This window comes from Leucopleurus acutus, assembly GCF_964270905.1.
Source record: "Leucopleurus acutus genome assembly, chromosome: 1".
Taxonomy (NCBI): domain Eukaryota; kingdom Metazoa; phylum Chordata; class Mammalia; order Artiodactyla; family Delphinidae; genus Leucopleurus; species Leucopleurus acutus.
This window is the reverse complement of record NC_139142.1, coordinates 143,061,229-143,084,577: the sequence shown is the minus strand read 5'-3', so window position 1 is coordinate 143,084,577 and position 23,349 is coordinate 143,061,229. Positions and strand designations below refer to the sequence as shown.

Sequence of the window (23,349 nt, the reverse complement as noted above, 5' to 3'; positions counted from 1 at the left end):
GCTCAGTCCCCTCAGGTCCCAAACTCAGGCATTGAGGGGGGAAGTATTTACCCCAGGCATCTGGGGACAGGGGCAAGATCTAAGGTTATCTGTGCGCGCAGGGTCTGGATTGCAGGCCCCATGACAGAGACGGGGGATATCGGTGACCATAAGCTGACTGTAAGACCACGATATAAGACGCTCTTCTGGGTCTTCCCTGGCGGTCCAGTGGTTAAGACTCCGAGCTTCCAGTGCAGGGGACGGGTCGGGAAACTAAGATCCCGCATGCCATGTGGTGCGGCCGGTGGGGTGGTGGGAAAAGCAGCAGCAGCAGCTCTTCCCCCGTGTCCACAGGCAGAGGGCCTGGGGCTGGGGAGGAGGCCTGGTGGGTGGGTTCTGGCTGGTCCCCACTAGGAGGGGAGCATTGACTAGTCTGGACTAGTCTAGGGGAGCAGCCACATGAGGAATCCTGGACTGGAGGAGCTGTAGAGCCTGGGCTGCCCCGGGGGACGGGGTGGGTCTCTGCACCACCTCTGAAGGGCTGTTCCTGCAGAGGCAGACTGTCCTGAGAGCCAGGGCCTTGAGGCCTGGGATGGGGCTCAGTCTGCCATGCTGAGGCAGTGGTCCTCCTGTCCCCAGGGCTGGGCACCAGGCCCTCCACATTCGGCTTTCCCAGACCTTCTGCAGCCAACCCAAGAAGTTCAAGGTTTATCAGTTTACTAAAAATTACAGCCTTTTTCACGTGGGCTTAAAAAATGGGGACAGTGGGTACAATTAAAAACATCATAGTTGTACAGGGAATGGCCACAGGGCCAGGGGCAGCCAGTCCCCTGCAACTTCCAGGAAGCCGCACAGGCCCAGATCCAGGGCTGCAGGAAGGGGTGGATGCAAGCAAGGAGACCCTCCTGCTAAGAGGCTGAGGCCTCCTCAGGCTCCAAGGATGGGGTGTCAGCCTTGATCTTTTGGGGTCTGCGGCGGCCTGTGGGGAGGACAGGTGAGGTGGCAGCTCGGACCCCAGGCTGAGGACTCTGTCCCAACAGCCTCCCTGCCACCTTTGTCGACGTGTTCCTCCCACCCGCACTGCCATCCCTTCCTCTCCTGGAGAGCCCATTTTGGTGGTGCCCCTTCCCTCCCTAGAGGAAGATGCTGAGGAAGGCCCACCTGAGGTCGCTGGTTGCCTCCTCCTCTTCCCTTTCTCAGGGACGCAGGGGGCTTCTGGGTCCCGTTGGAGGCTGGTCCCCTCGGGCTGCTGGGCCGCAGTCTGCTCAGGAAGGCCTCTCCGTGCCCTTCGTATCCTCGAAGGGGCCTTGTTTGGAGATGGAGGGTTCTGGGTGGAGAAGACACGGGTCCCTGAGGAGCTCAGCAGGTCACAGATTGGTTAGGACCCACCATTGCCCTCCATTGTCAAGGGAAGGAGCAGCTGCCCAAGAGCCTGGCCTGGGAGGTGCAGCCAGGACAGGAGAGTGTACAGGGAGGGGGTAGGAGCAGGGAGACATACCTCCACTTGGTCCTCAGGACCCCTCTGTGCTCCCTTGGATTTCTTCTTGCGGGACTTGCCCCCTGCAGGATACCGTTGCTGATGGGGTTGGAGGGTCTTGTGGCCGCAGCCCCCTTTCTCTAGACTCCCATGCTCCCACTCTGGAGTGCCTCCGAGGGTTGGAGTGGGGACTGGGATGGAGAAGGGTGCTGTAGCCCTGCAGGTAACTAGTCCTTTTCCCTCTCATTACATTAGGCATAGCTTACCTTTGGGCGCCAAGGGTCCAGGATCCCCCTAAAATGGAATCAGGAGAATTCAGGAGTCAATCTGGCAGGGGTAGTTTTCCTTGGAGAGGCAGAACTCACACCTGTCCTTCCAGATCAGTGAAGCCCCTCCCCTAGGAAGCCTCTCTGACCGTCCCCTCCCCCCCAGGTCAGAGCCAACAGCAAGGTAACCCTGCCCTGGGCTGCTCCACTAGCTGGGACCCTGGGACTCAGAGGAGGGGAGGGGCATAGCACAGGGAAAGCTTAGATCCTCAGGAACAGGGCAACCCCAGGTCTTTCCATCCCACCAGCTTCCTTAGGGCTCCATTTGCCTGTGTGAGCATTAGAGCCCAAACCTGGAACCAGATGGTGCGGCCATGCCCGTCCCGCAGGGAGCTCATGCCTGGCGTGCCATAACACTGCAGCCAGGCTCGGAAGGCAGCAAAGTCCTCCTCCGTGCTCTCCGGCCCATAGCCTTTGCCCCCTGTGGGACAGAGGAGCCAGGCGGAGGTCAGAGGGCTGACTTAGGCTGGCGGGGGGGGGGGAGCCCAGTTAGATCTGGCTCAGACCTCAGCTTTACAAGCTGATGGACTGAGTCAGGGGGCCAAGGCTCTCCCTCCTCCAGCTGTGTGACCTCAGGCTGGTGTCTTCCCCACTCTGGGCCATGGCTTTCCCATCCTGGAGTTGAGTTAAGAATCCTTGCCCTGCCTGCCTCATGGGGCAGCTCAGGGGGGGACATAGACACCCGACACGTGAAGATCAGTGAAGGAGGCCTAGTCCATTTAGGAACGACTAGGTTGACAAACTTCCATTCCCCAGGCAGGGAACCAGGCCCAGAGAGGGGCAGGAACTGTCCCAGGTTACACGATATGCCAAAGCAGACCTAGCTGGCCATCTTTGCCTCCCAGGCCTCACCCAGCTGGACCACTTCCTTGGGCACTGAGTGGCACAGCTCCAATAGGTCTGGGTTCTGCAGCTTGGCCCTGATCTTCTGGCTCAGGGTCAGCTCCGGGCTCTGGAGAAGAGGCAGGGGTAGGACCTGGATGTCAGTATGAGGCAGGGCCACTCAGAAGGCAGCTGACCCCTCGAGGAACAGACCCCTTCTGAGCTTGGCAGGACTCAGACAGTTCATCTGCCCCCCATCACCTCCCCCACGCACACACATTGTAGAGATGGGGAAACGGGCTGGAAACCGAGAAGGGACCTGCTTGAGTTAAGCTGGAGACGCCTGACCCAGCCCAGACCCTTGTCGGCCTGCACTAATAGGTGCGTGCATCCCTCCCTGCAGCCTCACCGGTCTGCGCTGCTGCAGTGCCTCCAGAACCGTGCGGGCCTTCTCAAAGGGGGGTATCCTCAGCCTGCAGTGAGGTGGAGAGAGGGCGCCACGCTAAGCAGTGGGGAATGTGGGCACACCCAGCCACCCCAGCCCTCGTGCCCAGGGCCTGCCTGCTGACCGGTGTAGGATCTCTGCCCGCAGATAGTTGCCAATGCCATTGAAGAACCTCTGGTCCAAGAGGGCCTCACAAATGGGCCGGTCAAAGGCCTTGTCTGCTAGGTTTCGTAACACATTCTCCCTGGAGGGACACAGTCTGGGCACATGAGACCCATTCTGCCCACCCCACCCCTCCCTGCCTCCCAATGGGTTAGGGGAGAGGAGCTGGGGGAACCCATTCCTGGGTGCAAGGGAAGGAAATGAGGAGTCCCAGTTCCCCTCTTCCCAGCCTCAGTGGTGTTTTGGCAGTGGGAACCTCAGTTTTCTGTTAAATGGGAACAACAGTGTGGGATTTTAATGCATTACAAAAGGTAATACCAGTCAAAAGCAGCCTGTTCAAGAAAACACATGAGTCTAGGTATGTGGTGTGTATATCACCAAAGTGCCTCAGACTCAAGACATTTTTGAGAACAAGGTGACCACAGGACCTCAGGTGTGACCGCAGTCTGGAACTCCCTGTCTAGGACTTCTGGTTGGTTAGATATGAAGGTTTGATATTGGCGGGGTCAGGTCTTTTCAAGAAACTGAAGATCTTCCAGGAAGCTGTTACTGGCACTGTTTATTTAGCAGGAGTGAGGGGGCAAGCCCTGGCTGGTGAGTGCCCCAGCAGCTCCCACCCCACCTCCAAGGGTCATGGGTCTCTCCTCACCACCATGAAGGGTACATGTATCTTGTTTCTTTGTGGAAAAGGATCATGGCAAGACTGACTCAGTGATGGGCGTGAGAAGCAAGTGAAATAGGGGGCCAGAAGACAGAGTTTTGGGGTAAAGGTAAGAGTGGAAGGTTGGCCTGGGTGTTCAGATCCCTGAGGGGGGCGGATCCCCACAGGCTCCGCAGCTGGAGGACAAAACAAGCCGAAACGCTCATCTTGTGAGAGAAGCTTCAGCTGGCAAAGGGTTAACTTGTGGCATGACTCCCCAGAAGAGGTGAAGTGGGAGAAATCCAAGACAACACAGACACTTCCCTAGGGGTGCACTTGGGGGCATACCTGGGAAGGCCAGCAGTCTGCTGCCTTCTGTGGCACCAGAGACGCCCTGACCCACCCCAAGGGGCAGCCGAAGGCGTGCCTTCCCCAAGAAAGGATTTGCCAAGTCCACTCCAAGCCTTTGTGTTTGTGATTCTTGTCAGATTGCTTTTACTTTAGAGCTATGCACAGCTGGCTCCTTCTCATCAGACAGGCCTCAGCTCACACGTCACCTGGGGTGGCCTTTCCTAATGCACCCTCCTCCTCCCCCCACCTCCACAGCTCAAAGTCATTTTCTACCTCTTGGATTTTTCTTCAGGCATGTGTCTATTTGAATTAATCTAGTCCCCTTTTTCCCCCTGCCCTACCTGATCTAGCTCTTGATCACTGCTGAACCCCCAACACTTAGAGTTGGCCTGGCACGAAGCAGAGACTCATACATGTTTTATCTTTAGAGGAAGGGAAGTGGCTGACACTGTGCCATCTTATGTGACCTGGATCACATCCCAGGTGGGGCCGTTACCCCTCCCTCAGGCAGAAGATGGGCACAGAGACCACGGGACACAGACCAGTGGGTAGGCAGAATGTGGGAGACCAGTCTGATTCAGAAACCACATTAGGCAGTCCTCTCCCCACTCCCTTGAAGCAATTCCTTCCTGCTCAGCCTCCTTTCTTGGGTTGTTAGAGCCTCTCCACCTTTCTTCTTAGCCTCTTGAGGGTGCCAAAAGACAGAGTGGGATGCTGACCTGAGACCCAGCTCTCACACTAACTGGCCATGTCCTCATCCACCTCTTGCTCCCACCCTCTCCCACGTCAGTTTTGGGTTTCCACATCCATTAGCTCAGGGAACTGTCCCCAGGAAAGCACACTGTCTTGGTCTACAGGTGAAGGGGCTGGAACTCACTTCTTGGCCACCGAGGCACTAACGGCCAGGAGCCCAGGGCTGTATTCATCACACCTGGTGCGGGCCCTACCTGAACTGCTCGTACTCCAGCAAGACACACGGCCCGCGGCCTGGCTGCCACTTGCCCCCGAGGTCCCAGCGGCCAAAGCGGCGGATGTCCACGAAGCAGAGGGCAAGTCGGGGGCCAGGGGGAGCCGTGTAAAAGCGCAGATGGGCATGGGGTGGCAGCGCATCGCTGGGCACCAGCTGGAAGGAGCCGGTCATGCCAAAGCGGAAGACAAGGGCCAGTGGCCCTCGTGGGGGCTGAGCCCCAAGCAGGGGGCTCAGTGTCAGGCGCAGCTCCTTGCCTCGGGCTAAAGCTGAGATGTGGTAGGCGCTGCTCTCAAAGGGCACCTCAGGGTTGCGGCTGACAGGTGACTTCTCCACACACCCGCCAAACACCAGCTCGCTGCATGCCTCGTTCACAAAGTGACTGGCCAGATGTAGCTCAGGGCCCTCAGGCATTCTGTGGGAGGGGTAGCCAGGCCCTGTGGGGGAGGATGACAGCAGGTTGGGCCAGGTGTGCATCCAGTGAGGTAGCAATTATCACTCCCAGTTTTCAGAGGGTCAGAGGGGGCCATGGTCAACTGATAATTGGCAGGAAGTCAGCTGGCTTGGCCACAGCCCCTGCTCCACAACCCTTCCCCCGCCCCCCGCCGAAAATGCTGAGAAAGCTCAGACTAGGGAAACGTGACTCCCTTGCTCGTTAACGCGTTCCATGGGCTTCCATGAACCCTTCCTGATTTTAGAACAACGTCCAGCTCCTTCTCGGGCCCGCACTGTCATCTCATTTCCTCCCACGCTCCCTCTGACTCACTTGCTTCAAGCACACTGCTCTTCTTTCCCCCATGCCTTCGCCCCTGCTGTCCCCCTCAGTCTGGGAACATCCGAGAGAGGACCTCCCTGACCACCCTATCCAAGGCAGCATCGTACCCCCCCGACCCCCTACACGTTTTCCTTCCTTCGTGGCACTCCCAGAACCTGCAATTATTTTATCATCTCTTCTCTGCCTCTACCTCCACTCCCACCCCACAGTGGAAGCTCTGCTTGCTCATCACCCCACCGCTTGGAATCAGGCCCGCATCGGTTGTCACAATGACTGAGGGAATGAGCCTGGAAGAGAAGAGCTGGGAAAACGGTTGCTCAGAGGCTCAGCCGGCAGTGTGGAGGCCTGCCACCACCCACTGGTCAGGACCATAGCGAGGACAAGGAAGAGGGAATGCAGGTGTCTCCAGGTACATCAGCGCTGGAGTCAGGTACACACGACTTCGAGGGAGGAGATAGAGGAGTCAGAAGGGCTCCCCAAGCTCTAGCCCATGGTCCAGGGGGGGATAGGAAACGCCCCGGTCAGCGGTCAGCGCCTCGGGCCGAGAGAGGCGTAGTCCCCTTCCTCACCCTCGCTGGCGTAGAGAGGAGAGTTTGCCACTTTCCTCTTCGCCAGATCGACGGCGAAGGTATGTGTTGGGCAGAGGGGGACATTTAGCCAGGGCAGACTCCTTTGCCCTCCCCCCCACCCCCGCCGCAACCTCAGCGCCGCCCCGGACCTGGCACCCGAAAGGGTTCGCTTTGCTGGAAAAGGTGAACTTCCAGGTTCTTAATTTCGCGAGGGGCGGACGCTCCATATATGGCTCGCCTCCCACCCACCCCCATCCTCCACCCCCGCTGCCTGTCCTCGGTTAACCCTGGCTCCCTTCCTCCCCAAGGCCCCCAAACCTGTCCTCTCCTCAGCTCTGCTGCACACCCACCCCGACCCCGGGCCCACTCGCAGGCTACCTGCGCCCGTCGCCGCTCCCGCCAGCCTGCAGGCACTATGGGGTTAAGGCCGGGGGCGGAGCGGCGCCTGGGAGTACACTGGGAGCTGCGGTCGCTGCTCCAGCGCCTAATGGGAAGTGTAGTTCCTCAGGTAAGTGGCAAAGACTGTTCCGGGTGGGGTCCCCGAGCTGGGGGGCTTGGGGTGTGGGAAAGGCTTTGGGGCAGTCACCTGGCTGGGGGGCGGAGGAAGAACCTGGCTTCCCGCTGCCCGGCGCCGGCGGGATCCGGCGTCAGGTCTGAGGTCCCGGATTGCAGCTGTCTCTGTGGCTGTGAGAAGCCACCCGGCTAGTCCGGGACCGGGTCGGCACTCCCAGCAGGAAACAGAAGCACCGTCCCAAAGCAGAGGCGCCTGCAGCTGTGCGCAGAGCGCGAACAGGTGCGCGATTAATGCAGGCTCTGGGGACCCGGTGGTGGCTCTAAGTTTCAACGCTAGTCAGACATAACAAGTAAACATCATCACCACGGGCGATGAAGTGTAGCCAAGCAGCCAAAGGCAGGAGCCGAGAGCGGAACCTACTTCCGTTGTGGAGGAGGGTCTCTCTGCGATGACATTTAGGCTGAAACCTCAGAAGGAGCCATCCGGAAAAGAGAGGGTACGAGTCGCTACGGCGGGCGGAAAGAACTGCCAATGCAAAGGCTTGGAGGCTGGAAAGCGAGCGATTGGCCCACTCAAAGAAGGTGGCTGGGGGTAGTGCTGAGAGGTGAGGACAGACACACAATCAAGAGCTGGTCTGGTCTGGTTCGACCTCTGGAGGCCTCTGTAAGGAGCTGGCCTTTCATCCTAAGTGTAGCAGGCACTGGCCCCTGACCCACAACCAGGATTCATACTACTTCTCCTTCCTCCCCCCTTAATCTATTTATTCATTTATTTTGACAGTATTTAAAAATGAGACAATGCCTTTATCGAGCTAGTAAAGTTAACAACTTTTTTTAAAAAACATTTATTTATTTATTATTTATTTATTTTGGCTGCACCGGGTCCTAGTTGTAGCATGCTGGATTTAGTTCCCTGACCAGGGATCGACTCCAGCTCGGAGTCTTAGCCACTGCACCACCAGGGAAGTCCCAACAATAACTTGTTAATATTACCTAATACATAGCCCACATTCCGATTTCCCTAATTGTCTGCAAAATGTCTTTGATAGCTAGTTTGTTCAAGGCAGAGACCAAATAAGGATTCTGTGTCTCTTCAGTCACTTTAATCTAGATGGAACCACCCTCCCCACCTCTTACCCACCTCACCTCCTTTTTTTTTGGTCTTCATGATACTGACCTTTCTGAAGATTCCAAGCCAATTGTCCTTTGAGATGCCCCATCACATTCTGGATTTGTCTGATGTTTCCTTGGGTGTCGTTAACTTGTTCCTCTATCTCTAGTTTTCCCTGCACACCAGAAATTAGATCTAAAGCTTGGAAATACATATGTCTCCTGGGTGCTGCTCTGTACTCCAAACTGCATCACATTAGGAGGCGCCCAACATCTGGTTGTCTCACTTTAGTGAGGCTGAAATTGATCACTGGTGAGGCTCTGACAGCCAGACTTCTGTGTTGTAAAGGTATGTTTCACACCTTGTGACCATTAAGTAATCTATGGGGTGACTTCTTTGTTTTGTTGGTCTATTTTTGTTTGTTTAAATTAAGTTAAAATGTACATACAGTAAAATTCATCTTTTTTAGAATGTGACTTTTCTGTTTTGTTTGTTTTTGGTAGGTTTTTTTTTTTTTTTTGGTGGCGCCTTACAGCATGCAGGATCTTAGTTCCCCAGTCGGGATTGGACCCGTGGCCCCCTGCATTGGAAGCGTGGAGTCTTAACCACTGGACCGCCAAGGAAGTCCCTAGAGTGTGAGGTTTTTTTTTTTTTTTTTTTGCGTTACGCGGGCCTCTCACTGTTGTGGCCTCTCCCATTGCGGAGCACAGGCTCCGGACGCGCAGGCTCAGCGGCCATGGCTCACGGGCCCAGCCACTCCGTGGCATGTGGAATCTTCCCGGACCAGGGCACGAACCCGTGTCCCCTGCATCGGCAGGCTGACTCTCAACCACTGCGCCACCAGGGAAGCCCTAGAGTGTGAGTTTTGACAAATTCATACACTCATAATCATCACCACAATCAAGAGATAATACATTTCTGTCAACCCCCCTAAAATTTGCCCGTGCACCTTTTTAGTCAACACTTACACCGTACTCTCTGGCAACCACTGATCTGTTTTCCGCCCCTATAGTTTTTGCCAATATCATACACAGGCATATCTCATTTACTGCGCTCCACTTTATTGCACTTAACAGGTATTGCTTTCTTTTTTTTACAAATTGAAGGTTTGTGGCAATCCTCCATTGTCAGATGATGGTTAGCATTTTTTAAGCAATAAAGTATTTTTAAAATTTATTTTATTGAAGTATAGTTGATTTACAATGTTGTATTAGTTTCTGCTGTACAGCAAAGTGATTCAGTTATACATTTATATATATATTCTTTTTCATATTCTTTTCCATTATGGTTTATTACAAGATATTGAATATAATTCCCTGTGCTATACATTAGAACCTTGTTGTTTATCCATTCTACATATAATGATTTGCATCTGCCAATCCCAAACTCCCAATCCATCCCTCGCCCACACCCCCAGCAATAAAGTATTTTTTAATTAGGGTTTGTACATTGTTTTTTTAGACACAGTGCTATTGCACACTTAATAGACTACAGTATAGTGTAAACAAAACTTTTCTATGCACTGGGAAACCAAAAAGTTCATGTGACTCACCTTATTGCCATACTTGCTTTACTGCAGCGTTCTGGAACCAAACCTGCAGTTAACTCCGAGGTATGCCTGTACATGGAACCTTCAGCCCGTAGCCTTGTGCATCTGCTTTCGTCCTTATAGCATAATCCATTTGAGAACCATCCACGTTGTTATGCTTATCAATCAGTTCATTCCTTTTTTTTTTTTTTTTTTTTTGCGGTACGCGGGCCTCTCGCTGTTGTGGCCTCTCCCGTTGCGGAGCACAGGCTCCGGATGCGCAGGCCCAGCGGCCATGGCTCACGGGCCCAGCCGCTTCGCGGCATGTGGGATCTTCCCGGACCGGGGCACGAACCCGTGTCCCCTGCATCGGCAGGTGGACTCTCAACCACTGCGCCACCAGGGAAGCCCCTAGTTCATTCCTTTTTATTGCTGAGTAGTATTCCACTGTGTAGACGTACCAGCATGTTTATCCACTTACCAGCTGAGGGACATTGGGTTGTTTACATGTGGTGATTCTTTAGCACCACGCAAATACCCAGTTTCACATCACATCAACCTTTCACCTAATGGCTTTATCATCACTGGTGATCCTTGCCTCAATCAAGTATTTAATTGGGAGTTACAAAATGGTGATTTTCTGATTCTGTCATTCCTTCTACATTAGCTGGAATTCTTCTGTAAAGAAGAGATTTACTTCATTGACTAGGGTTATTTGGGTATTCTGAAATACTAAAAAGACAGGATAAATTCTGAAACGCTTCTCTTTAATTATCAATTTTTAGACTAAGAATTTGATGCAATAATATCCAATGGTGACAAATTAGAATTGATTTGGGGGGGGGTTATCTTTTATGGACTCATAGATTTTTTTCCACATTTAATATCTATAAATTTGTTGCAATCTTTATTTTTTACCCCCACTTATTGAAAGAGTACTATATTAGTCTTTGGGGCTATACAAACAGGGATATACAATTCCCATCTTTAAAAAAGGCTGGTAAAAGGCGGGTAGTAAATACAAAATTAATGCAGTGCTACAATAGCAATGAGAGGAGAGTCTATGGGATTCTGTGACAACACAGAAGAGGGAATGCTACCTAGGAAACCAAGTTCATATTATACATTTGATGAAACTTGGAAATTTCTTTGTGACTTTTTTGTCTGCCACTTTATTTGTGCTTTGTTTATTCCCTGTTTTTCGTTTTGTCTTCTTTTCCTTGCCCTCCTGTGGGCTACTTGAACATCTTTTAGAATTCCAGTTTGACTTACCTATATTGTTTTTGAGTGTGTTATATTGCATACCCTTTGAAGTGGTTGCTGTAGGTGTTACACTATACACATGTATGTACTTGTCACAGTTCACTGGTGTCAACATTTTATCAATTTGAGTATAGAGAAACCTTACTTCCCTTTGCCCTCCCGTGTTTATAATAACCTTAAATATCTGTTCTACATACATTGAGAACCACATCTAACAGTATTTTGTTTTGCTTCAACTGTCGAACATATTTCAAAATACTCAAGAGAAGGAAAGTCTACTGCATCCACGTTTTTAGTCTTTCCATTGTTCTTCCTTCCTGATGTTTCAAGATTTCTTCTTCTATCATTTCCTTTCTGTTTGGAGATCCTCCTTTAGCCTTTTTTCTAAAAAAATTTTATTTTATATTGGAGGATAGTTGATTTACAATGTTGTGTTAGCTTCAGGTGTACAGCAGAGTGATTCAGTTATACATATACATATATCTATTCTTTTTCAGATTCCTTTCCCATATAGGTTATTACAGAGTATTGAGTAGACTTCCCTGTGCTATACAGTAGGTCCTTGTTGATTATCTGTTTTATAAATAGTAGTGTGTATATGTTAATCCTGACCTCCCAGTTTATCCCTCCCCCCCACCTTTCCCCTTTGGTAACCATAAGTTTGTTTTCTACATCTGTGAGTCTGTTTCTGTTTTGTAAATAAGTTCATTTGTATCATATTTTAGATTCCACATATAAGTAATATCATATGACACTTGTCTTTCTTTGTCTGACTTACTTCACTTAGTATGATAATCTCTAGGTTGATCCATGTTGCTACAAATGGCATTATTTCATTCTTTTTTTATGGGTGAGTAATATTCCACTGTATATAGGTACCGCATCTTCTTTATCCGTTGATGGACATTTAGGTTGTTTCCATGAGGTGGCTATTGTAAGTAGTGCCGCAGTGAACACTGAGGTGCATGTATCTTTTTGAATCATGGTTTTCTCTGGATATGTGCCCAGGAATGGGATTGCTGGATCATATGATAGCTCTGTTTTTAATTTTTTAAGGAACTTCCACACTGTTCTCCGTAGTGGCTGTACCGATTTACATTCCCACCAACAGTGTAGGAAGGTTCCCTTTTCTCCACACCCTCTCCATCATTTATTGTTTGTAGACTTTTTGATGATGGCCATTCTAACTGGTGTGGAGTGATACCTCACTGTACTTTTGATTTGCATTTCTCTAATAATTAGCGACGTTGAGCATCGCTTTTCATGTGCTTTTTGGCCATCTGTGTGTCTTCTTTGGAAAAATGTCTATTTAGATCTTCTGCCCATTTTTTCATCGGGTTGTTTTTTTTTTTAACAATTTATTTTTTTATATATTTATTTACTTTATTATTTTATTTTTTTGGCTGCGTTGGGTCTTTGTTGCTGCACACCGGCTTTCTCTAGTTGCATCGAGTAGGGGCTACTCTTCACTGCGGTGCGCCGGCTCCTCGTTGCAGTGGATTTTCTTGTTGCGGAGCATGGGCTCCAGGTGCGCAGGCTTCAGTAGTTGTGGCACTTGGGCTCAGTAGTTGTGGCTCGCAGGCTCTAGAGCACAGACTCAGTAGTTGTGGCGCACGGGCCCAGTTGCTCCGCGGCATGTGGAATCTTCCCGGACCAGGGCTTGAACCCGTGTCCCCTGCATTGGCAGGCAGACTCCCAACCACTGTGCCACCAGGGAAGCCCTGTTTGTTTTTTTGATATTGAACTGCATGAGTTGTTTGTATATTTTGGAGATTAATCGCTTGTCAGTCACATCGTTTGCAAATATTTTCTCCCAGGCTGTGGGTTGTCTTTTTGTTTTGTTTATGGTTTCCTTTTAGCCTTTTTATTTTTAGATTAGGTCTGCTGGTGACAAATTATATTAGTTATCCTTCATCTGTGAATGTCTTGATTTCCCCCTTTACTCTTTTTTAAAATGCCTTACAATTTTGTCATTTTTCAAATTGAAGTATAGTTGATTTACAATACTATATTAGTTTCAGGTGTACAACATAGTGATCCAATATTTTTATAATTATACTCCATTTAAAGTTATTATCAAACATTGACTATATATCCTGTGCTGTACATATGTCCTTGAAGCTTATTTATTTTACACATAGTAGTTTGTACCTCTTAATCCTCTATTCCTATCTTGCCCCTCCCCCTTCTGTCTCCCCACTGGTAACCATTAGTTTGTTCTCTATATCTGTGAGTCTATTTGTTTTGTTATATTCATTCATTTCATTTATTAGATTTCACATATAAGTGATATCATACACTATTTGTCTTTCTCTAACTTATTTCACTAAGCATAATACCCTCCAGGTCCATCCATGTTTTTGTAAATAGCAAAATTTAATTATTTCTTATGGCTGAGTGATATCATATATATATATATATATATATATATATATATATATATATATATATATATGTATACACACACACACACACACACACACACACACACACACACACTATGAACATTGGGGTGCATGTATGTTTTTGAATTAGTGTCTTTGTCTTCTTCAGATAAATACCCAGAAGTAGGAATGCTGGATTACATTGTAGTACTATTGCTAGTTTTTTGAGGAACCTCCATACTGCTTTCACAGTGGCTACACCAGTTTACATTCAGACCAACAATGTACAAGGGTTCCCCTTTCTCCACATCCTTGCCAACATTTGTTATTTGTGGTCTTTTTGATGATAGTCATTCTGACAGGTGTGAGGTGATATCTCATTGTGGTTGTGATTTGCATTTCTCTAATAATTGGTGATGCTGGGCATCTTTTCATATGCCTGTTGGCCATCTCTATGTCTTCTTTGGAAAAATATCTTTTCAGGTCTTCTGCCCATTTTTTAATCGGGTTGCTTGTTTTTTTTGATATTGAATTGTATGAGCTATTTATATATTTTGAATATTAACCCCTTATCGGTCATATCATTTGCAAATATTTTCTCCCATTCTGTAGATTGTCTTTTCATTTTGTCAGTGGTTTCCTTTGCTGTGCCAAAGCTTTATGTTTAATTAGGTGCAATTTGTTTAATTTTGCTTTTGTTTCCTTTGCCTTAGGAGACAGATCCAAAAAAATATTGCTACAATTTATGTCAGAGTGTTCTGCCTACATTTTCTTCGAGTTTTATGGTATCCAGTCTTACATTTAGGTCTTTAATCCATTTTGAGTTTATTTTTGTATATGGTGTGAGAAAAATGTTCTAATTTCATTCTTTTACTCCCCCTTTACTCTTGAGGTGATTTTCGCTGAATATAAAATTCTGGGTTGACACTTCTTTTCTTTCAGGGCCCGAAACGTGTTGCGCTTTTTGTTTCTGGCCTTTGTGGTTTCTAATGAGATATTCAGTCATTCGAATTGTTTCCCCCTATATGTAAGGTGTCATCACTCTCTTGCTGCTTTCAAAATTTTTTTTCTTTAGTTCTCAGAAGTTTGATTATGACGTACCTTGACATAGATTTCTTTGGGTTCAACCTGTGTGGAGTTCATTCAGTTTCTTGACTCTGTAGGTTTGTGTCTTTTGCCATATTTTGGAAAATTTTAGCCATTATTTCTTTGAATACTTCTTCTGTCCTACCTTCTTTCTCCTCACCTTCTGGGACTCTGACAACACAAATACTAGATTTTTTGTTATAGTCCTACAGGTCCCTGAAACTCTGTTTTATTGTTTTGTTGTTGCTGTTGTTTGTTTTCCAAACTATTTTCTCTCTGTTATTCAGGCTGGGTAATTTCTATTGATTTAGCTTCAAATCCACTGATTCTTTCTTCTGTTGTTAAGTCTACCCATTGAGATTTTTACTTGGGTTATTGTAGTTTTCAGTTCTAAAATTTTTATCTGGTTCTTTATATCTTCTGTTTCTCTCCTGAGACTTGAGGCATTTTTATGATAGCTGTTTTAAAATCCTTAGCATAGAATTCTAACAGCTGAGTCATTTTGGTGTTGGCATTTGTTGTCTTTTTTCATTCACGTTGAGATTTTCTTGGTTCTTGGTACAACGATTTTTTAAATTGAATCCTAGACATTTTGGGTATTATGAGACTGCATCTTATTTAAATCTTCTCTTTTAGCAGGGCTCCTCTGACACAGTACCAGTGGGGAAAGGGGTATGCCACCTCCTTATTGCTGGATGGGGTGGGAATCTAGGCTTCCACTCAGCCTTTGCAGTCAGGGGTCGAAGAAGGGCTGCAGTTCTGCAGGGTGTGGCTGGAGTACAGCCGTTACTGTCTGTAACTTTTTCTGTCCTGCTGGACTGTCCTTTTCCCGGTCCTTTGCCTGGAGAGAGTAGGCTTTTGTTGGGCCTTCCTTTGTCTGTGTGTTGTTTCTAGGTGGATGGCTTCTCCAGCTCCCAGCTTGGGATACATGAAGCAAAAAGAAAATCTAAGGAATTCTCTGTGTTGTTCTTCAGGTCTTGAGGTCTAGCCAGTCTGCCTTCTTGTCACCTTTCATAGTCTTATGTTTGTTTTATATATAACGTCTAAGGTTTTTAGCTGAACTTAGTGGAAGGAACAGAGAAAAGCCCATCTGCTCCATTTCTCCAGAAGCAGAAGCCAGGAGGGGAGTGAGTCCTTATATCTTTGATGCTTAAATTGTCCCATCTTTAGCCAGTGGGATGAGCTGGCTCCTGTTGACATTACTTATTATTCTTTGATAGCTTCCTTGGATCCCGAGATGTTCTAGGCTTATCTTGTATTCTCCCTGCCCCACACCTGGAATCAGTCTGTTCTACAAGGGACCCTAGCTGGCCTAAGCCAGTCCTGGGAGGCCATTTGTCTTAGTCTGTTCAGGCTGCTATAACAAAACACCATGGACTGGGTGGCTTAAAAAACAGACATTTAGGGACTTCCCTGGTGGCACAGTGGTTAAGAATCCACCTGCCAATGCAGGGGACACGGGTTCGAGCCCTGGTCCAGAAAGATTCCACATGCCGCAGAGCAGCAAAGCCCGTGTGCTACAACTACTGAGCCTGCACTCTAGAGCTCGTGAGCCACAACTACTGAGCCTGCGTGCCCTGGAGCCTGTGCTCCGAAACAAGAGAAGCCACTGTAATGAGAAACCTGTGCACCGCAACAAAGAGTAGCCTCCGCTCTCCGCAACTAGAGAAAGCCTGCGCACAGCAGTGAAGACCCAACAGAGCCAAAAAATAAATAAATAAATTTATTTATTTTTTTAAAAAAATCCAAAAAACCAGACATTTATTTCTCGTAGTTCCAGAGACTGGGACGTCCAAGTTCAAGTCAGAATCAGTTCTTGGTGAGGGCTCTCTCCTGCCTTGTTAGACAGCTGTCTTCTTGCTATGTTCTCATATGGCCTTTCCACGGTATAGAGAGTCTGTCTTCCTTTCTTATAAGAGTACTAATCATCACAAGGGTCCCACTCTCATGACTTCATCTGCACTTAATTATTCCCCAAAGCCCCACCTCCTAAAACCATCTCACTGGGAGTGGGGGCTTAGACATATGAATTTGGCAGGGGGTGGGGAATGAGTGCATCACAAACATTCAGCCCATTATCCCATTCCACTTGCCAGTGAGTGGTTCCGGCATGGGCCTTCTCTCTTCCTAAAGAAGATGACAGAGAGCCAAGGGCTCTCTCCTTTCTCTACCTGGGGTATCTGGTGTTGGGGCCAACCACTTGCTGCCAGCCTAAGGACAGGGCCAGCACAGAGAGGGCAGAGTCAAGAGCATCATAGGACTGGGAGCTAGAACCCTGATTTTCCTGTCTACAGACAAGCTGTTTCATTTTGGCTCTCGTTCTGCCTCAACCCTGACCTGCCTCAATGAGCAGCTGAGCAAAGAAAAAGGAAAACGTGCAATAGGTCAGGGAGGTCAGTATGTCACTTGGTCTCTCTCCTGAAAACCTCTGATCTGAACCCAAAAGAAATCCATGCACACACTTCTTTACACTTCTTTACACTTCTGTTTATTCTTCCTTCTCATGAAAACCACTGACATGTGCCTTTCATGGGGGAGGGAAGACAGTGCTGCAAGAGTGTTCAGGATCCCTAGGCTGAATTCTCAGGTGGTAACCTAGGAAGCCAGACATCCAGGAGGCCAGGCCCCTAGGGTCCTGGAGCTGGGGCAGCCCCTGAAGAGAAGTTCGGAGGGCAGCTCCACATGGGCCCCGTGAGCTCTTCTTCTCAGCCCAGGGAGCTCATCAGGGTCTGGGCCTGCTTCAGTTCTGCAGGGGCAAGAGGTAGGTAGGCAGGCGGCAATTAGGCAGTATCTGGGAGGGCCCCTTACCCTCCAGGTATACAGCTGAGCCTCACCTGCCAGGAGGACCTGGAACTTGTCTGCTGAGAGGGACATGGTAACAGGCTGGGCCGGGGCACCCGAGGCAGCTGCCACCTCCAGCCGCAGGTGCACCATGGGCTCTTCCACGGACCGCAGCAGGCTAGAACTCAGGGTGTAGTCCACCCGCCAGCCCACGCCTGTCAGCCTGTTCACTGCAAGACCGAAAGGGGCTCAGGGTCACAGACAGGGGAGCCAGGCAGCCCTAGCCCATACCCTGGTTCAGCCCTGAACCCTTCAGGGCTATGCGGCCTTTGAGAAGCTCTCATCCCTCTGATCCAGGAGGTCAGATTACCCATAGCAGATCTCAGAGGAAAGAAACCGGGGCTGGTGTCAGGAATCCCAGCTCTGTGACTGCTCGACATGTGATGTGGTTAAGTCTCCTTTCTGAGGACAAACACCTCCCAAGCCACATGCACCTTCTAGAATGGAGCCCAGCCCCCACCCGGGCACCCCACACTCACCTCGCAAGCTGCAGGCCCGCAGGTGCTCCTGCAGGGAGCTTTGCTTCTCCTCATAACAGCGACACAGGCTGGCTGCATGCTCTGGGGGCCGAAGGGAGGTCCCCTGAGCTAGCAGGTGGGTGCTGGGGCTTAGGCCACTCAAAGGGCAGGTCTCAGGCTCCTGGCCCAGAGAGGGCAAGGTGCATCTCAGGGTCACACAGCCTGACCTTTGCCTGGCACCCCTTGGCCCACAGGTTACCCACCTGCCTGCCCTCATCCCTGTACCTTTGGGCAGCCCCAGCTGCTGCAGTTCACTGGACAAGGACTCGCCATCCACGCTATGCTTGGCCGCACTGGAGAGGATGAAACTCAGCACTGCCACTGTGGCCTTCACATCACCCGACTCTGGGGGGAGCCGTGGGTGGAATGGGGGGTGTCACTGTGGCCCCAGCCACCTCCTTGACACCCAACTATCTTCAGCTCAGAGCCCCCAGGCCTCCTTGAGCCATGAGCACCGCTACTGCCCCACTGGGAGTGGGCAGAGGACCCTAGGGCTGGCAATGTCTTTCTTCCCTCATGCTCCTCTGCTGAGGCAGGTGGGTCAGAGTGGGCTGTTGGGAGGAGGGGCCTCTGTGCCAGGCCCCAGGCTGAATACCCGGGTTTGCCCAAAGGTCTGCGGACCCAGTAGGGTACTCACCAAACCTGGCATCAGCGGTGAGCTTCAGGATCTTCTCATACTGTGGAGAAAGGAGGCCCTCAAGGGGTGCCGGACCCCCGCTCACTAGCCCCCAACCCCTGGCCTGGATCCTGTGGTAAGGACACGAGGTATCTAGGGAGGGTGGGAGCTGATCACCCGTCTCCCTGGGTCTGGTGCACTTTCAGGGCAGTGGGGGTCACAGGGTCATGGGACAGTGGGGTGCGGGGCCCTGCACTCACGTCAATCCCCTGTCCCAGAAGGTCCTTCAGCACCTGGCTACACAGCAGCCTCAGCTTCACGGAGGACTGGAGGGGAAGGCCTTACATCAGCCAGACTGACCCACCTCACCCATCCATGCTGGTGGGCTGGCTCAGAGAAGCCTGGCCACATACCTGATCAGTCACACAGCATGTTCGGACAGCCTGAGAGCGCTGAGGCCCCGGCTCAAGAGTGACCTCCCCACCCTCCACCCTCAGAGCCCGCAGCCACAATCCCTGTCTGCCCCCACCCCCAAGACCCCATGCACTCAACGATTTTGGCCAGCGTGCTGATCTCTGCCAGGACCCAGTCAGGACAGTCCAGGTCACCACAGAACCGGAACCTCTGCAAGGGAGTAAGGTAGGTGGTCAGGCTGGAGGGCCGGCTGACGTATGGCCAGGTGTCTCCCACGCCACTGCTCCTCAGGGTTCCTGCTGCCTGTCCAAGATGCGTGCCCTCCGGCCCACGTCTTCTCCCCTAGTACCAGGCTGTTTGGAGAACCCTCTGCCTGACTCACACTGCCACCAAACCTTGTTCTCATGGCTGTCCCAGGCATTCATGTGCTCAGCAGACATGACTGGGCACCTTCTCCGTGGGAGAGCCCACTCTAAGCGCTGGGGGTGCAGCATGGAACACAACAAAGTACCTGGCCTCAGGGTGCGGGTGACCATCTCACTTTCTCCTCCTTTCCCTCCCCAGCTCCAGCCATACTGGCCTCCCTGCTGCCCCTGTTGCAGATTAAACATGGCTTGCTCTCTCACTTCACTCAGGTCTCTGCTCAAATGACACCTCTTCCGATGGACTTTCTCTGACTAGGCTTTCTTAAATAGCCCCTCAGACAAGGAAATTTTTGGGGTCAGTGGATGTATTCATTATCTTGATCATGGTAATGTTTTCATGAGCATATATGCATCGAAACTTATTGAACCATATATTTGCACACACATGGTTTGTTTTATGTCGATTTTATCTCAAGGAAGCTGTTAAAAAAAAGTAAAACAGCTCTTCACCATCATGCTTTAGCTGTTTATCTTTCCTTCTTGATCTCCATGGCATTTATCACAGAATATATCACGTTTTATTACTTATTCAAGGCCCATCTCCTCTGTCAGGATGCAAACCCACCTGGTTAACCACATCTTGACAATATCGTCCACCCCCTGATCAACTGTCCTTTGTCCTGTTTCTGTGGCAAAGCTCTAACGCACAGCAATATACATGTTCATCTTCCCACGCCTCTGTCTGGGCTGCTTACAGATGATGGGAACAAAACCCACAAACTGGGCACACGGTCAGCCCACGTTCTCCTGATTCTGCTGGGCCCTCAGTGCAGCCCCATAATCCCATGTCCTCTACTTGGCCCCGTCGTTCACCTTATCAATCACTTCAGACCTGCTCCATGACCCTTCAACCTCCAATCCTTTTCACCTGTCATCCCCCTGATCACACCTGACTCCACTGCCCTGGGGCTTCTACATGGGCCTCCAATGAAGTTCTCTAGCCATGGTCACAAATGACTGTCTTCACTAAATCTAGTCTTCCTCTTCCTTAACTCCTCAGCAGCATCTGACACAAACACATCCTTCTTCCTGAAGCCACATACTCTTCTGGATTTCTCCCTATGGCCTAGCCTCTGTCTCATTTTCTGGCTCACCCTCCTTTCCCCAGCCCCAAATGGTGATCCCTGCAGACTGCCTACTGTCATTATTCTGGGGCAGGGGACTAGGACTGCTGGTGAGGTGGTGGGAGTGTTAAGGACAGCCTTGTACTTCTCCTATTTCAGGAGTTTTTACCCATTTTGTGGCATCGACTCATCAGGCATCTGGTGAAGTCTATAGGCTTTTCCCAAAATGATGTTTTTAGATGTACAAAATACTCAGGAGGGTCTTCCCTGGTGGTCCAGTGGTAAAGAATCTACCTTCCAATGCAGGGGATGTGGGTTCGATCCCTGGTCAGGGAACTAAGATCCCACAAGCCGCGGGGCAACTAAGCCCACGTGCCGTAACTAAAGAGCCCTGTGTCACAAACTACAGAGCCCACGCGCTCTGGAGGCCACACAACAACTAGAGAAGAGAAAACCCGCACGCCATGACTAGAGAGAAGCCCGCGCACTGCAAGAAGCTCTGCAACGAACGATCCCACATGCCGCAACGAGGACCCGACTCAGCCAAATAAATATTTTTTTAAATACATAGGAAAATCTCCATAGTAAAAGGAACTAATTAAAAGTTATCAAAATAGGGAGTTCCCTGGTGGCCTAGTGGTTAGGATTCTGGGCTTTCACTGCCATGGCCCTGGGTTCAACCCCTGGTCAGGGAACGTAGATCCTGCAAGCCGCGTCGAGTGGCAAAAAAAAAAAAAAAAAGTTACCAAAGTATTCAAAACAAATTGGTGATGTGACATATGTTCCAAGTCAAATAATGACAGTAATTTAGAAATGAGCATAAACAATATGTAAACAATGCCAACAGCTGTAATGTGATATGAAAATATCTGATTTCTATTAGTGACAGTCAGAGGTGCTGCTAATCATAGTGGGGTTTGTTGCCAACACTCATAATTGAAGAAAATACTAAATTTCAGTTTGAAGTTAGCCAAAATTGAGAGGTAATATTTCTCCTAACTTCATGGGTCCCTGACTTCTACCCACAGAAGTCTTCTACCATCATCTCTGTATTATTTACTTTTTTACCATAAGCACGTGTTCCTTGTGCAATTTCTTAAAATGCTGGCTTTTCTCTGAGTTCTGTCCTAGGTCCTCTCTTCCCAACTAATATTCTGGCTGAGACAGGTTACACATTTCAGGGTTCAATGATCATCTTTGTGCTGATGACTCCCAAATTTATAACTGCCATTGTAGATTCTCTTCTGAGCTCCAGACACTTAAATCTAGACTGTCTCCTAGCCAGCTGCACCTGGCAGCTCAGACGCCTCACTCAGCGCGTATCAAAGTAACTGGTTCTCTTCCAGCTGAAACCTGCCCCCACCCCAGTGAGCACCACCACCTGGGAACCACGCCCAGACCCCTCCCTCTCCTTTTTCCCTCATGCATTTAGTCCCTGAGCCCTGCTGATTTCCCCCACTTCTATCTCCACTCTCTCCACCATATCTCAAGTCACTACCATCTCCTGGGGGGCCTGCTGCCCCAGGCTGGGCTCTCTGTTCCTCTCTTGCTCCCTCCACAAGTCAGCTGAAAGGCTCTTCCTAGCTTCCCAGCACCCTCTTCTTAAAGTCCAAACTCCTCTATGTGGCTCTCAAGACCCAGCAAGCTTTGGTCTATGCTTACCTGCCGAGCTTCATCTTTCACTAGCCTGCAGTTTCTACTCTTCCAGGTGATGAAATGCATTCATTCCTAGGGAGCCATGCTCCCTCTCACCTGAAGCCTTTGAATGCTGTTCCCTGTCTGAAGATACAGCCTCCCACCAGCCCCGCTCCATGCCTCCTAACCCCTGATACGCGAACTGTACTGCACCCAGCTAGCTTTGTTCCCTGCTCCCAGGCCCTCATATGATGTCATCCTTGGGTCGCCTCCCTGACACTATGCACAAGGTGAGTTTGGCCCCTTCCCCTGAAGTCTTAACTATGACTGCCCATTCAAACTTCCAGCTTGGCCCTTCCCTCCTGCAGCCAAAGTCTCAGTGCCTTGCACAGTGCATGGTATACAGCAGGCACTCACAACCTGTTGAAGGAATGAATGGATGTATGAGTTGGGAAATCCCAACCCCAAATCTACTCCTTTCTGGCTCTGGGAAGAGCGAAGGGCCTTCCTAACAGTGCAGAAGACTGAGCTTAACTGTAAGCAAGTTTTTCTCCAGGTCCCACAGGAGCGCTGGGAAGTGGGCACCTTTGGGAGGGCCTCTTGGGGCAGAGGAAGGCCTGGAGGGACAAGCCCCAGCTCGTGTCCCGGGGGTGCGCGGGCCCTTCCTTTCCGTCAAGGCACTCCTAGCCTGCCGGCCCGCCCTGCCCTACCCATCCTGCAGGGAGGAGGGTGAAGGGAGGCTTTTTTCTACCAGAGCCTCGGCCCTCACGACTGCACCCGGCAGACTTCCCATCTCCTCGCACCCGGCGCCCCACCCTTCCCGCAGCCGCGGCGGTGAGATTTGGGGTCTCGTACTCTGCCCGCCCCCAGCACCCACTGCCTCGCATCACCCCTCATCCCTCACCATCGCGCCAGGAAGCCCGCGCCCAAGACTTCCACTTTCCGGTCGCGCCGGGTCAGGTGATGTAGCGGTCACGTGACGCGGGGGCGCGGGGGCGGAGGCCTCCTCGGATCGGGGCGGGAGCAAGTCGGCCAGCTCCGAGCTGTTGGGGCGGAATACCGGGTCCCTTTCTCAGTCCCCAGAACCTTTCCCTGGAAAGGGCCAGCGCCAACCCCCAGGTTAACTGCGAACAGAACCAAAGCAGTAGGAAGAGGTAGTAGAAACCGTTTAATTTGTTCGCCTTAAGGGAGCGGGAGCCTTCCGTTCTGCCGAGGTATTCAGGTCGTCTCCGTGTTTTGCGTCAGTAAGCAATGCCATTACATACAGCTGTGGGCTGTGGCAAAAGACGTATTTTAAAAATTTATTGGAATAGAATGCACATACAGGAAATTGTACGTAGTGTAAACACAGAGCTTAATGAATCTTTTTTTAATTAATTTATTTATTGGCTGCGTTGGGTCTTCCGTTGCTGTGCGCGGGCTTTCTCTAGTTGCGGCG

General features: G+C 50.2%; 2 protein-coding genes across 2 annotated transcripts; both read right to left on the bottom strand.

The window, feature by feature from the left end:
• Nucleotides 1-732: 732 nt before the first annotated feature.
• NEIL1 (nei like DNA glycosylase 1) lies at nt 733-7,665 on the bottom strand. Its single transcript, XM_082851205.1, has 10 exons — nt 7,100-7,665; nt 5,150-5,606; nt 3,174-3,293; nt 3,014-3,077; nt 2,635-2,734; nt 2,076-2,203; nt 1,723-1,750; nt 1,478-1,539; nt 1,141-1,306; nt 733-958 (listed from the first exon to the last, which is right to left on the bottom strand). Exons 2-10 carry the CDS (start codon nt 5,581-5,583, stop codon nt 888-890), a joined length of 1,173 nt encoding a protein of 390 aa, XP_082707331.1. The 5' UTR covers nt 5,584-5,606; nt 7,100-7,665; the 3' UTR covers nt 733-887.
• A 9,080-nt stretch (nt 7,666-16,745) lies between these two features.
• COMMD4 (COMM domain containing 4) lies at nt 16,746-22,859 on the bottom strand. The gene is made up of 8 exons (XM_082836470.1): nt 22,816-22,859; nt 18,926-18,997; nt 18,634-18,699; nt 18,395-18,434; nt 17,983-18,102; nt 17,719-17,799; nt 17,233-17,409; nt 16,746-17,144 (listed from the first exon to the last, which is right to left on the bottom strand). Exons 1-8 carry the CDS (start codon nt 22,816-22,818, stop codon nt 17,104-17,106), a joined length of 600 nt encoding a protein of 199 aa, XP_082692596.1. The 5' UTR covers nt 22,819-22,859; the 3' UTR covers nt 16,746-17,103.
• Nucleotides 22,860-23,349: the final 490 nt, after the last annotated feature.